This window comes from Echeneis naucrates, chromosome 4 (assembly GCF_900963305.1).
Source record: "Echeneis naucrates chromosome 4, fEcheNa1.1, whole genome shotgun sequence".
Lineage (NCBI taxonomy): Eukaryota > Metazoa > Chordata > Actinopteri > Carangiformes > Echeneidae > Echeneis > Echeneis naucrates.
The window spans coordinates 4,437,944-4,453,228 of NC_042514.1; the positions used below are offsets into that span (position 1 = coordinate 4,437,944).

General features: G+C 41.6%; 1 protein-coding gene across 2 annotated transcripts; it reads left to right on the forward strand.

Moving 5' to 3' along the window:
* Nucleotides 1-200: 200 nt before the first annotated feature.
* Nucleotides 201-14,661, forward strand: sin3b (SIN3 transcription regulator family member B). Of its 2 annotated transcripts, XM_029500838.1 has the most exons (21): nucleotides 201-517; nucleotides 1,956-2,062; nucleotides 2,560-2,713; nucleotides 3,090-3,455; nucleotides 3,729-3,875; nucleotides 5,365-5,493; nucleotides 5,628-5,717; nucleotides 5,899-6,017; nucleotides 6,381-6,594; nucleotides 7,300-7,416; nucleotides 7,606-7,844; nucleotides 8,975-9,158; nucleotides 9,470-9,790; nucleotides 9,908-10,010; nucleotides 10,071-10,343; nucleotides 11,269-11,438; nucleotides 11,537-11,710; nucleotides 12,355-12,447; nucleotides 12,557-12,651; nucleotides 12,937-13,135; nucleotides 13,286-14,661. In XM_029500838.1, the coding sequence occupies exons 1-21, from the start codon at nucleotides 407-409 to the stop codon at nucleotides 13,520-13,522; spliced, it is 3,642 nt and encodes a 1,213-aa protein (XP_029356698.1). In that variant the 5' UTR covers nucleotides 201-406; the 3' UTR covers nucleotides 13,523-14,661. The 2 variants fall into 2 exon arrangements, with proteins under 2 accessions (XP_029356698.1, XP_029356697.1); XM_029500837.1 differs by having other exon boundaries at nucleotides 202-517; nucleotides 9,470-10,343.
* The last annotated feature ends 624 nt before the right edge of the window (nucleotides 14,662-15,285 follow it).

Genomic DNA, 15,285 nt, shown 5'->3' on the forward strand with positions numbered 1-15,285 from the left:
TATATATATATTTTTTTCTTTATTTCTTGTTTCCTCGGCTTGTTTATAAAATAAAAAATGGACGGTGATGTTGAGTCAAAGTGGCAGTGAGCAGTAGCTGGTCTGCCCCCCCCCCCCCACCACCACCACAACCAGCTCCGTCCCCCATATTTCTTTTTTTTCCTGCGCCGAGCAGAGACTGTCCAGCCAGGCAAAAGAAGTAGAGGCTGCAGGCAGGCAGGCTGGCTTCCCTCCCGACCGACAGGAAGGTTTGTCGGCTAGCCAACAACTGGAGGTAGCACCGAAAGCTACCCCCCCCCCCTTCCTCCTCCTCCTCCACCACCACCACCACCTCCTCCTCCTCCTCCTCCTCTCAAGTTGTGGTGAAGCGGCTCCCGGAGCTCTCCCGTCGCCGCCGGGGGGGATAATGGCGAAGATTCAGGCTCACAGCACCGCCAAGCAAATAAACCAAATCCAAGACAAGCCTTACGTTATAACACAAAAGCAAGTGCAGCAGCAGCACTTCCAGAAGCTGAAGGTAAGAGGACAACGGACACGACACGACGAAGGTTGGAGGGGGTGGGGGGGTAAAAGTACCTCACAGTCACAACCATTTTGTTGGTCGGGATCGTTTGCATTTTTATTATTATTATTATTTTTTTTTTAGGATTTCAATGCTTCTTCTTCTTACTGTTTTTAATTTCTATTTTATCTGTATGCCCCCCTCCTCCTCTTTCTCTCTCTCTCTCTCTCTCTCTCTGTGTGTCTCTACCTCTTCACGTCGAGAGGAGTGAGAGGAAACGGCTGGCTAGCCGAAGATAGTTGTTAGCTCGCCGGCCTGTTAAAAGTAATTCATTGGTGAAACAGCCGAACATGGAGGTTTTAAGGTTAGACCGGGGAAGCCGTGCTTCCTCAGTGGAGGTCTGGGTGACGGTGGAGCGGCTCTGTTAGCGGTAGTTTCTCATTTACGGGGTCAATAACAGGCTGTGTGAGCCATCGTTAACTCAAACCTCGGTTGTGGGAAGTTCCTCCTTGTTCGGTTTTTTTTTTTTTTTTTTTTTTTTTCTCAGCCACCCTGAACAAAGTGGAGGACGGCAGCCAGGCTAGCCAACAGCGGCTATTTCAGTTCATTAGCGGCTTCATTACACGTTTCTTTGTTTCGATAATATCACGGTGTTTTTGTGTGTCTTTCTGTCTGTATATATATATATGTATGTATGTGTGTGTGTGTGTGTGTGTGTTTTTTTTCCTTTTTTATATGCCAACACGACACTGTTGGCCGGAGCCCAGCTGTGACAAAAAAAAACCTATTGTATGAAAACGTGAATGTGTGAAGGTGTTGGAAGTGTTAGTGGAGTTATTGTCGTCAGTTGGCTGGCTGTTGGCTAACGTGTTAGCATCAACAGCCTTCTTTAGATATGGGACTGTTTTTTATTTATTTATTTATTTGACAAAAGCTTTGTGTGAGCACGTCGTTTGTTGTAAACCTGATCGGAGCCTGGACGCGTTGATTAAAGAAAGAGCACAACAACAACAACAAACAAACCCCCCCCCCCCCCATAAAAAAAGCCTTTCGTTTCTTGCATTCATCCGTTTTATTTATTTATATAGCGACACTTGAACAGCTTGTACAGATAACTAGTGCATTTGTTGATACAGCACTTATTTCCAAATATTTCCCATTTACACAGCTTCATGGCAGAAAATGCCCTCTTAGTCAATCGAAATGTTTCCATTTGTGCGGGGAAATGTAATGGTAGCGTTTGCCAGGACATACACAATGCAGCATTTATGTGTAGACAAACCATTGTCCTACCATACATGTTAGCTCTATCTCTATAAGATCCTGCTTCATCAACCGCACAGCAGGATGTTTGTCAAAGAAGAGGCTTCTATATGTGGCTGGTTATGTATTGTTGCTGCATTAATGATCTTATGCTTTGTTTTTTTTTGTGTGTGTGTGTGTGTGTGTGTAGGTTGAAGATGCCTTGTCATATCTGGACCAAGTCAAAATTCGTTTTGCAAATGATCCCGGCATATACAACAAGTTTCTCGACATCATGAAAGAGTTCAAGTCACAGAGGTATCTACATAAACAAAGAAAATTCAAGGACAACATAAAATTGCACAGAAACAGATGCTGCTTTACCTCCTGTCAGTCCCATGAGTACCAGAAGTTATTGAGTTTTAGTTATGCATTTTTAATGAGATGGTTCCTCATAGAGACTGGTGAGATGATGATGATGGTGGAGCTTGTGTGTGGAATTTGATTAGTTTGCAAAACATCGCTATCTTGGGATTAACCACACATTTTGCAGTTTTTATCACAAAGTAAGGAACTGCACATAGCTTTCTACTCTAATTATTCAGTAGTTCATGTTATCTTGAAAGATAAAATGTGTGATATAACAGAATTTAGCGCGAGTAATTTAACTCTGATGCTACTTCTTAATCTGCATTCTAAGATTGCTTTTGATTAGCGGGTCATTGTCAGCACGTAGAACATGGGAGAGAAAGCTGATCATTATATGCTATGGACATGTCGCTAAATTGTCTGTTTCTATCTGTTCTCCCGAATAGCATCGACACACCAGGGGTGATAAACCGTGTGTCACAGCTCTTCCATGGACACCCAGACTTAGTCTTGGGCTTCAATGCCTTCTTACCACCAGGTTATCGGATAGAGGTCCCCAAGAATGGGATTGCTTTTCTCCAGGCCCCATTTTCCACACAGGTGAGACAGCCTTTTCACACCTGTTCATAAATTCTCAAAAGTGGTGCTATAGAAATGTCAGGTTCATTAGGTTTTATAGTGAGCCAGAGATGCGGTTTTCTGACTTCATCCACAAAAACTTTGAGTGTTATTGTGCAATTTTAAGTGAGAAGAAAAAATGATCTATACTTAGTGTGGCGTTAACAAGAGAGAGACTGCTAGTGCTCAAGTCTTGTGTTAACATTGTCAACCACCAACTTTTAACCAATGTCTACACTCGTATATGCTGCACGTTCTTTCAAAATATTATATGAAGAAAACAACTTGTTTTAATTAATGTTTAATGCACCTCTAATCACATAGCTCATTGTCTTCCTGCTGTTTTCGATCTGAGCAGGTATCCCCAGGCCAGCAGGGGAAGAATCTCACCACCTCTGCAGTGCCTGCAACCTCAGGTAGTGCCTCTGCTGCCCACATTGAAGCTGGACCTGCCCAGACCAGTGAAGCTAAAGCTGCCTCATCAGAGTCCCTACCATCGTCAACCTCTGCAGGACCTCCAGAACCTCCCAGCAGACTTTCTCTTCCCCTAACTAACAGAGAGAGTCAGAATCAGGCCACCAGCTCATCAGTATCCCCACCTGCCTCAGAGACAAGTCCAGTAGAGTTTGACAGTGCCATCAGCTATGTAAACAAGATCAAAAACCGCTTTCTCGATCATCCCGAGATCTACAGAGCCTTCTTAGAGATTCTTCATACATATCAGGTACTGTGAAAATGAATACTGGGGAGTTAAGTTGCTTTTAAGCCGCACATTATTATACACTAAAAGAAAGATTTGTCTTTTTGTACTGCCCTCCTATCCTCTTACTATCTATTTCAACTTCTTTCGATTGTTGTTGTAGTTTTTAGCAAAGCCGAGTTTATTTCTAAATTACTCAGAATTAGCCAAATGATTAAGGTCTTAATGGAAGTGTTATTGTCCCATGTCAACTGATCCCTCACCAGTCATCTGTACTTTCTACTTACCGCCCTGCAGAAGGAGCAGCTGGAGGTAAAGGAAAGTCGAGGCAGCAGTGGGATGACTGAAGATGAGGTGTTTTCAAAAGTTGCCAGTCTCTTTAAGGGACAAGAAGATCTGCTGGCTGAGTTTGGACAGTTCTTGCCTGATGCCAAGAGATCACTGGTCAGTTGACAGAGACAGATGATGTTCCACTTTTAATACAGTTAATAAATAAAAGAGGTTGGGGCATAAACCATTAGCAGTTATTCATGTAACCTTTTTGTGCTTATTTCCAGTTTAGTTTTTACACCACTCACAATTGCTAATGATATTTTATATTTCTGTACTTTTGCTCAGAAATGTTATGCTGATAAAATTCATATTAAGTAGTACATGCAGTTCAAAACAAGTGCTTTTTCCCCAGAAGCAAAAATGCATTGATTTTAGCATTACAGATTAGTCCAAAGTCTCTTTGAAGCTCTAATTCTATTTATAGATTGTGATAAAGTTGCAGTGATTACTCTCCATAATTAACAATAATCTGTCAACGTTAATTTTTTTTTTAAATTGGTTCCTCATTTCATATATGTTGATGCGTGCATGGCAGCCCAACGCACGGACACACAAACATACATATAAACAGCAAAGCACACACAGTGAATCAAGTGAAGACAGTTTGAATATTACCTCTGTTACTGTGCGTGAGGGCAAGTGCAAAAAAACATAAAATAAGAACAGTAGGAACTTAATCAATACAGCTGCTCAGCGTGCATCTATGAACAGATTTTCAGCTATTTTGTCTAGAGTTCCACTACCTTTTTTATACAACAACATTGTGCTGGCTAAGCAAAGAGTCAGTTGTTAGCTAAGGTAAAATAAAAGCTGTCTGGTTGTAAGTTGGGTTCACCATGAATATGAAGATATGGCAGATTGTTGTAAACTGAGAAATTTGCTCAAATCCTGCTTTAAAAAAGATGATTAAATAATTTATCTAGTTAGCCTAAATTTGTTAGTTATGATAAAGAAGCTGGACACTAATCCAGCTCAGTACGGATAAAACAAAATCCCACACCTAGTTAGCGGCTGACTAACAAGTTTCGCTTTGTGATTATTATTTTCTTCAAACGCAAAAAAAAGATTACTTGTTTTGTAACGATTTGTTGTCTATTCATCACACGGGGGAGCTTTTTGATCTCTTTTGTCCTTGTATCTGCTAAATACTCCCAAAGCTGTAAAGTCAATTGCTTTCTGCCTTAAAAGTGTTTTGAGAAAATGTTTAGGCCAGAATATTAATGACATTGACTGAGTTTGCCAGATTTTCTGCAGGAAAAGCAATCACTCAGATTAATCAACCAAATAGTAAAATAATCAATAAAAAATAGTCGTTTGTGCTTGCTGTGGATTGACATACTATTACTGACTGGGTACAATTTTTGGTTTTCAATTATTACTTAAGGTAAATTTTAAGCAGAAATGTCAAAGTAATTTTTTTTGCTTGATTTTTTTTTTTTTTTTTTTTTTTTTGCTTTTGAACTGTCAAATGTGAAACTTCCCTGATATTGCAGATATATTTTGATTCATTGGGAAAATAATATAAAACATTACTTAGTCAAAGCCCAAGTCCCACAATGGTTTTTAAGAATAAATTTTTTAAGCGCTTCTACTCCTGTAGTTCACAGGGAGCTCACTGACTGGGGGGAAAGAGCAGCTGAAAAGGCCGGATGAAGACGACACGATAACCAAACAGAACAAAAAGAGGCCCAGACCCATCTTGCTGCAGCACATGTCCCCACTGCTGAAGGTAAATGCCTTATACATGTGCTCTGTCTCCAACAGGTTCAACAGCAGTCACGTCTCTAAAAGCTACCAAACAATAAATTAAGTACTGGTGTTTGTTTTGTTTTGTTTTTTTTGTTTGTTTGTTTGTTTGTTTAGAAAAAAATGAAGTATTCCTGTACCAAAGATCAGTCCTTTGCTTCAGTTGGCAAGCATGGCGTTTTAAGAGAATTCTCCTTCTTTGATAAGGTGAGGCAGCATTTTCTTCTCCTGCCATACTGAATTTCCTTTTTCTTTGGTTACTGTTCCTCTGACCTACTGCCACTGCAGTTCACATTTTATCTCTTCATTCCTTAAATTTCTATCTCAATATATATATATTTTTAAATCTTATAATCTGTGTTTCTTTATCATCCTACCCATCATTCAGGTTCGTCGCCTGTTTAAAAGCCAGGAAGTGTATGAGAACTTCCTGCGTTGCATCGCCTTGTTTAACCAGGAAGTCGTTTCAGGAGCAGAGCTGCTACAGTTAGTCACTCCTTTCCTGGGGTGAGTGGATAGAAAGATGATGGAGCTGGATAAATTTGTGAAATGACTGGATAAAATGAGAAAAATCAATGCACAAATGAATGGGTGCAGTAGTTGCAGGGAGCCTGATGAAAGGATGTAGGCTGATGTCTGGTCTTCTAGAAGAGGCTTTCTGGTATTAGTGCTCAAGTTTCTGACAAATAATTACTTTCCGGTCCGTTTTAAGAATTTGAAATGTTACATTCAAATAGTATTGATACGACTATTACAGATGACAACACAAATTTTGGCATCACCACATACAGGTTCAAGAAGAACTGTTCTGTGTTCTTTGGTCAGCTTTTTTCTTATCTGTCATTCATGATACCATCCATCTCCTTTCAGGAAGTTTCCCGAACTGTACACTCAGTTCAAGTCATTTCTGGGGGACAAAGAGCTCTCTCATGCTGTGTCAGGGCTGTCGGATCGCTACATGGAAGGGGGAGGGGGCAGGGAGGTGGATTACGCCTCCTGCAAGCGCCTGGGGTCCAGCTACAGAGCACTGCCCAAGACCTACCAGCAACCTAAATGCAGTGGACGCACCGCCCTTTGCAAAGAGGTACATCCACTTATGTTTTATCCAAGAAGTTGTCACCAGATACGTATTTGCACATTTGGATAACAACATGTCTGTTTTGGTTATAAAAAAACATCAGGGCTTTACATTAATGCTATGAAAGCACTGCGGTGTTCAGCGTCCACAGAAGTGCCCACAGCCTGTATTAAGAAACTAGTCTTAAAATTGTACTTGTGTAATTGTGCTATGTCACAACAAGGCAGTCACCGTTGATCTGTTGTTGCTGAAGATATACACCTGGTATTGAATGTTTTCTTTTTCTTTTTTTTTTTTTTTTTATGGATATCAGGACTTGTGGTTTGCTGAGTTCTCTTGTAAATGGTTTCTGTTTGCATATAGTATTTCTCAGTAAAACACTGAATCGTTGTCACAATGCATTGCTGAGGAATTTTGTGTTTTGCTGCATTGTCCAGGAATATTATTGCCACGTGTAGCTCAGTAAAACAGGTCAAACTCATAAGCCTCCATCTGCTTGGTTGTGCACTTTTGTGGATATGCCTGCTCCTGCACAGAATAATGAATAATCAGCATTTTTCTTTAGCACCAGCAGTGATCAAAGCCTCGGCAGATTATTTTTATTTAGTATTAGAAGTATATCCAACTACTTGATAGAATACCCTTTGAAATATTTCCTGTAGTAGTGGTTATTCATTGATAATGATTAATGAATAAGATTTGTGTGTGTAGGTGTTGAACGACACCTGGGTGTCATTTCCCTCCTGGTCAGAGGACTCTACCTTCGTCAGTTCAAAGAAGACTCCTTATGAGGAGCAGCTACATCGCTGCGAAGATGAAAGATTTGAGGTACGTACATCCAAACAGGAATGTGTTTATGCTTGTTGTAAAGCAGAGAGCTTTGAATAAATCACTTTGAATATGTTTTAGCCTTTTGAGGTCCTGCTCTTGTAAAAGATGCAGTAATAAAGTTTAACACAAACGGCGCTTGTTGTCAAAGTGTTTAAAAGCTTTGTGTCTGTAATCCTCCTGTTTTAGTTGGATGTGGTTCTGGAGACAAACCTGGCCACCATCAGAGTGCTAGAGAGTGTCCAGAAGAAGCTGTCCCGCCTCTCACCAGAGGACCAAGACCGATTCCGATTAGATGACTGCCTGGGCGGTACCTCTGAGGTCATCCAGCGTCGTGCTGTGTATCGTATCTATGGTGATAAAGCCCCTGAGATCATCGAGGGACTGAAGAGGAGTCCTGCCACCGCTGTGCCTGTGGTGCTCAAGAGGTCAGGGTTGTCTTTTTCTCTGCCTTAATAACATTTTTTTTGTGGTTGACCTTTACTGAAATAAATTTACTGGATTTTTCTGTTTATGATCTTGCTACCACAGACCTCACCAGCTTATTTAGTGACATAGAACATGCTGTCTGGATAATTGGAGCTCAAAGCAAACTGTTTCTCTACTTTTACATCTGCATGTAATAACATGGCAGCTTATTAGCCACCGTGGGGAAATACAATATTTCACATTATGCTGTTATCAAACCATTGTTTGGTAATGGCATATGATCCTTTATCAGCAGTGATCTTTGGGCATCTTTCCAATAAAAGTAAATCATAACAATAAAGTGGTTAAACGATCAGTGTTCTCATGGCACTCTGTAGAAACCTGACGGTCTGTGTTTTAACCTTCTCAAGCCCACAGGAGCGTGTACACTTCCGAATATCAGGTTATTGTTCTACGTTGTCTGTGTCTGGCACTTAGTTTGGTCAATAAACTCACGTGCAAAGTCAAAACGATTTGGATTAGTCTGGCCCCATGACTGGTGGAATGCTGCTTTACTTTTGTGTTTATTATTTCATTTTCACCTAACATCCTTGCTAGCAATCTCCAGAGTCACACTGGGCACTCGATTGACTCCAGTGGGTACCGTCACAGCCAATCAGAGGCCTAGCTGTGAGTTGTTTGTATACACAAAGTAAATGGGATACTGTATTTTTCTGATCTCAGTGAGGAGAAACTGGTCTAAGACTATAATGACAGAATAGAAGAGCGATTATGGGAAATAACGTATTGAGTTCCTTTAAGAGTCTTTTGAGCAACTTTTTAAAGGAGAAATATTAAATGTCCTGACTACTGCTCAAAGCAATGAGCAAAGCGCATGATCGGATAATGCTCGAAACTTCACAACACATCTACAACAACTTAAACTCAATGTAAACTTTCTGTTAAATATTTATTTTGGCATAGTAGTTTGTACAGCTTTAGTCCATCCAGGAAAAAAGGGGGAGGCACAATTTTTAGGTGACTCAAGGTAGAGGGATTCCACATGAAGAATGAGTTTTGTAAAACTGTAAACAAATTAGCTGACTGTGCTTTGTGAAACATCTACATGAAAGTGTGTTGCACTCGACAGGTTGAAAGCAAAGGAGGAGGAGTGGCGAGAGGCCCAGCAGGGTTTCAATAAGATATGGAGGGAGCAGTACGAGAAGGCCTACCTGAAGTCCCTTGACCACCAAGGAGTCAACTTCAAACAGAACGACATGAAGGCTCTGCGCTCAAAGAGTCTTCTAAATGAGATCGAGAGTGTTTATGATGAGGTAAACCCTCTCTTTGTATGTGTAAGCTTAACACGGGGGCCTTTGTAACATGGAAAAATTATGATAATTTTTGGGCCATACCGAGTTGGATAAATAAAAGAGAGCAAAATTACTTTCCTTTTTGACCCCTTTGATTAATGTGCTGCCTTTGGAGAATATTGTTACATCTGTTGATAGGGGGTTAACGTCCCTCTGGTCAATAACACAATTAAAATGACTCATTAGAATCAATGATTTTCACCTCACCTGTATCCATGTGTCCTCTAGGAGCTTTTGTTCATTTATGTTTTTATTTCTGTTTCCACTCTCAGCGTCAAGAGCAGAGCACAGAAGAGGGTGGAGTTGGCCAACAGGGCCGTAACGGCTCCGGCTCAGCCTCATCCAGTGAGCCTCACATGGTGTTCACATATGAGGATAAACAGATCCTGGAGGACGCTGCCTCGCTCATCATCTACCACGTCAAACGGCAGCCCACTATCCATAAAGACGACAAGGACCACATCAAGCGCATCATCCAGCACTTTGTCCCTGACCTGTTCTTCTCCCGCCGCGGCGAGCTCAGTGATACTGAAGAATGGACAGATGAGGAGGCTGAGCCTGAGGAGGGAGGAGAAAGAGGAGGAGGTGGAGGAGCACCACCAGCAGCAGCAGGGGGAGGAAATAGTAATTCTAGCAATGCCTCAAGTGCAGCAGCAGCTGCTGGTGGTCAGGCTCAACCCCAACCTGCGCAGTCCCAGTCCCAGAGCCAGTCCCAACCCCAGCAGCAGCTCAACGGTGAGTCCAGACGAAGGCGCTGCAGCCCACCTCAACCTGCAGACACAGAAGCCTCCACCGCCTCCAGTGGCATGAATCAGCCTGCAGGGACCACCACATCCACCACAGGACCTACACCCATGGAGACGAGCTCAGGAGCAGCTGGGGAGAAAGTCGACCTGCGTGACCCTGAAGCGGAGCACCAGAAGGAGCTGGATGGCGTCTACAACCTTTTCTTTGTCAACAATAATTGGTATTTCTTCTTGCGGCTGCACCAGACTCTGTGTTCGCGGCTGCTGAGAGTATACCGACAGGCAGAACGGCAGCTGCTGGAGCACCGAGCTGAGCAGAGCAGGGAGAGACTGCTGATGGCTGAGGGGCGCAGGGAAAAAGTATGTGACCTCGCCATGGAGCTCCGCCTCAAACAGCCCAGTAAGTTGAGACGCTGGTTGATTTTGTCATAATGACCGGACTGAAGTCTTGAGTTGTCACATCTGATTTGGCAGGACATATAAGCTCAGAGGAGGAGGTTGTTTCATTTCAGGTCCTTGGCCCATGGTAAAGAACTTTAATAGGCACATTACCTCATCAGGGAAATAATTCATTAGAATTAATGAGCCCTGATTCAGAAGGTAGTCAAACCAAACTGTTCATGATATCAGTTCACCTGCATTAAGCCAGGATTCACGGAGACACACGGCCCTGAATGAAACAGGGACAAACTTATTCCAGATCTGTGGAAAGGCAGATTTTCTTGTTTTTATTTACCTTGCCATCATGAAACAGCAGAAGGTATCATATCTGCTTTCAATGTTACGAACTGACCTGGAACAATTTTTTTATAATAATGAATATCGTTATATTTACTGCCATGTTTTTTATTCATTTCACAACTTGGTTGAAAACTTACATTACCCTTTAACTTCTTACACACAAGTTTATTTTTAATTAAAACTGCAGACTGCAACTACAATTAATTGTGTTTTAGTGTCGATCCATTACATCGTTTGGTCTATTAAACGTCAGGAAATAGAATAACTGACATCATCACCAGGTGCAACCTGTGTTTAGTTGAACCAACAGTCCAAAACAAAGTGCAAAATAATGAGCCCAAAAGAGGCTAATTCTCACGGAAATGGAATGGAAAAATTGACTTTTAATCAGTCTTCAGAATGGTTGCAGATATTTTTTCTTTTGATGGATTATCTGGTTAATCTTTGTTGCCCTACAGCAGCTTTTGAACTGTATTTTATTCATATTAAAGATGAGCTGACAGCAGACTCCTACTGATTCTGCTCACTGAGGAGCTAAATAAATACATCATAATGATATTAGTGACATCCCTTTGCTTCCACAGGCGAGGTGGAGTTAGAGGAGTATTACCCCGCCTTCCTGGACATGGTGCGAAGTCTGCTGGATGGCAACCTGGACTCCACGCAATACGAAGACACACTCAGAGAGATGTTCACCATCCACGCCTACATCGGCTTCACCATTGATAAAGTCATCCACAACATAATTCGGCAGGTGAGCAAACCTTTACCCATGTATATAAATATATATTGTTTTTGTCTTCCGCTTTTATGTTGTCAGTGTCCTGACTGTTACACTTTCCTAATCTTTAGCTGCAGCACCTAGTGAGTGACGAGGTGTGCCTGCAAGTGGTTGACCTTTACCTGGCTGAGAGGAAGCGGGGGGCAGCCGGGGGGAACCTGTCCTCACAGTGTGTCAGAGCCGCTTGGGAGACGAGCTACCAGTGGAAAGCTGAGCGAGTTATGGCTGAGGAGAACTGCTTCAAGGTGGGCACAGGCTGCTGACTGAGTGAGGATGACATATTTGGCCCTGACATTTAGCTGCTATTTGAAATAGTCAAATGATTTTTGTATTATTAACATACATTTTCTCTGTTGCAGAAATATGTCAGGTAGCCAGTTGTTGTCGAGGGTAGTTTTTCATCTCTCAGAAGATGAAATGCCAGCCGTGTAGCAATAGACTCAGCTCATGATTCTATACAGTTTTCACAATTTTATTTTATTTTTTACAGAATTATCTTGCAGACAAATTATGACAGAAAAATATTCTTTCAATTATGAAAAAAAAGGTTTTTAAATTAATAGCACTTAATTTTTCGTCTCATCCAATTTGAATCGTCACACATTTGTAGACATTTGTGAAACGTGCTCAGTAATATCAAACATTGTCTCATGATGGGGTAGTTTCGGGAACAGCTAAAAGGTTGCTGCAGCTAATGGCCACTTTGAATTGGCTTTTTGGATATCAATTGATTTGCCTTAAATGTCAATATGACCATGTTGAGAATTTTCTGTTTGTATTAGCTCCTCTTCATGACTGATGCGTTTGCATTGAGTGTTTGAATTTCAGTTGCAAACTTCAATCACTTTCTGTTGGTTTACTTATGTTTATCTGCATTTCGTGTCTTCAGGTGATGTTTATCCAGAACAAGGGTCATGTGACAATGACCATTGAGCTGCTGGACACTGAGGAAGCTCAGGCTGATGATCCTTTAGATGTACAGGTAAACACTTTTTTACTCACGGTTTAAATGCTTGTTTTCTAATGTAATCTGATCAAGGTTACACTAAACTTTTTGGATTTGACGGACCTGGCTCTTGTCTTCCCCTCAGTGCCTGTCGAGCTACATGGAACAGTTTGTAGGAACAGAGTCCAGTCTGTGCTCACAAGCAGAGGGCTACTTCTTCAAACCTGTGTTTCTGCCCAGGTGGGACCCTTTTAATATTTTTACAGATCTGATTCTTAGAGAGTTAAGTCTTCTCTTTCCTTCTGGGTTTTTTTTTTTTTTTTTTAGAAAGAATTTGTCCATCACCTGTTAGCATACATTCATGAGATCAATGTCATATTGTTAGCTTTCAAACGTCATCAGTGATATTAATAAAGTTAAACATTGTCTTTCATATGTCACTCAGTTGCTCTCAGATTACATCAGACAGATGCAGTGGTCCCAATGATCGTTTTTGAAATGTCTCAAATGTGATTATCCTCGTAGGAACCTGCGGCGTTTCCGTCGCTGGCAGGTGCGGCAGGTGGAGGCGATGCGCTGCAGGAGAGAGTGGCACCGCCAGTTGGGCGTGGAAAACGCCGGGAGTTTGGACTGTCGCTTTAAACTCAACACCCACAAGATGGTGTTTGTCATGAATTCTGAGGATTACATGTACCGCCGAGGAGCGTTGGTCAAGGCCAGGAAGGTATGGTGAATTCTGCACGTTAATGCAGACACACACCTTTATGTTGTTATCTTTTGAGTGTGGGTGACTGAGCATTTTGTGTTTGGTAAAACCTGTTTCGTGTCTCATTGGTGAGCCTCTTCCTATTTTGTCTGTTTCCTTCCTTCACAGTCACAGCACCGAGTGGCAACGAGCCAGCATGAACGCTTTGACAAGTGGCACCAGGGCTGGCTGGCCAATCACGTCACGGCCTCGGCAGAACGCTCTGTGCAAAACTGGCTAATGGGCGAGGAGGAGGAGGACATGATCCCCTGCAAGACGACCTGCTTGTCGACCGAGGTGAAAGGCCAAATGGTCAACAGATACCAAGTTCATTACAGCGGTAGCAAAGCCCCTGCCTCACCATAGAGGCCTGCTTCGAGATGGACGTGCAGTATGCGCACACACACACACACACACACACACACACACACACACACACACTCATACGTACATACACATACACTCACAGGTAAATGCATGGACTTACTGGACATTCATACACTAAACACAGACATAAACAGCTGCAGTCACACTTCACCTTCCTCCGCAACATGTTCACTCACTCACTTTCACGCACGGGTGAAGTAGTGAACTAGCAGCCAGTCAGTGAATGAGTCCACAGTGAGAGGAGTGACGATGTGGAGACAAGGACCAACACAGACAGTGCAGTTATCAGTGAGAGTGAACTTGGCCCTGATTGACGGGACGAATCGAACATGACGGCACAAACCAAGATCATCCTCATCATCCTCATTCCTCTAGCATCTCTGGTGGCACTAACAGTTGATAAGACTGACGGACAGAGACAGTTGATCAGGTGCGAAGTTATGAGATCATGAAATTTGTTTCAGAAATGTGAATGTCTGTTTTTCTTTTTTTTTAAGTCAAGTGTAGTTTTTAGCTTCTAAAGCCAGAGAGCCTTCCGCTTGTTGGTTGGTTTGTGCGTGTTTATATGGAGAGACAAAGGTAAACGTGTGTATGTATGTGTATCCTGCTCTTCATTTTGTCTGTTTGTATGTCCAGTACAGACTCTACAACTCTAGTAATTGCATTATTACTGTATGTGCATATATACAACAGGGATCCTGTTTTGTTTTTTGTTTTTGTTTTTTTATATATGCATTTACATGAGTTGATTGGTTCATCGAAAGATCATGTGGTTCTTTATAGTGTTTGCTGTCTGCCAACTCTTGATGTTTGCAGTTCGTTTTTGGGTTGTTTTTTGTTTTGTTTCGTTTGTTTGTTTTTTTTTGTATTTTATTTCCCTTTTTTGTGTTGTAGCGAAACAAATTATCATCAGGGCAACAGAGTCCTTAAAATTAATTGGTTTAATATTGATAAAGCAGTCAAATTATGTATCATATTCATGATTTCACCAAATGTTTACTTTGCATTGCCTTTTTTTGCATACTGACATTGAAAATAAAAGCAAAATACCAGTGTTAAAATAGAATGTATAACATTTATCCTGTATCAGTTATAAAATAAACAACCTAGTTGTGACCTTCTTAGATGTTGACTGGAAGGTTGTTTGTTTTGGGTTTTTTTTTTTTTTTTTTTTTTGTTTGTTTGTTTTATTTTTGCTTAAACAGACTCTCTGAATTGATATATTTTGCAGTGATGTTGCTAAAAGAGTGAGTGAATAGGCTGCATGCAATCTGGGAAATGTGTCCAACAGGCCCCTTTTTGTTTTTCAGCAGGATTATGCAAAAACTTCTGAATCGACCTGTGAAAAGTTGAGGATCCTGTTTAATGAAAAGATCCAGCGGTTTTTAAAACTGGTTTTCATGGTAAAGGGGGGAAAAAAGGGGGAATCATGTCTGGGTGACGTAAAAGACATGTAGTTTGTGTCATTCGATCTGTGCATCTGTCCTGTTTGCTGCAGATGTGAGGGATCTGTAGGATTGTTTGGCCGGGGCAGTCCCACTCTAGTCTTTGGATTTATTTAGGTGAAGTCGATCTGCTGGAGAAGCTGATGTGCTGAAGCTGAACTAATCGACTTTATGGTAAGATTGTTTTGTTGACTGCTGTTTTCCAGCTCAAAGGTGTTTTTCCTCTGAAATGGAAGAGTGCTGAGGTTTTATGCTGCATTATGAGGGTTTGTTGGATGGTGATTTGTCACAAACTTA

What these genes read in the sequence shown, in the direction of transcription:
- sin3b (XM_029500837.1), top strand. Translation starts at nt 407, where the DNA reads ATGGCGAAGATTCAGGCTCACAGCACCGCCAAGCAAATAAACCAAATC. An exon ending in AGGCCCCATTTTCCACACAG is followed by an intron (nt 2,714 to 3,089) that starts GTGAGACAGCCT and finishes CGATCTGAGCAG; the next exon opens with GTATCCCCAGGCCAGCAGGG. An exon ending in ACATGTCCCCACTGCTGAAG is followed by an intron (nt 5,494 to 5,627) that starts GTAAATGCCTTA and finishes TTGTTTGTTTAG; the next exon opens with AAAAAAATGAAGTATTCCTG.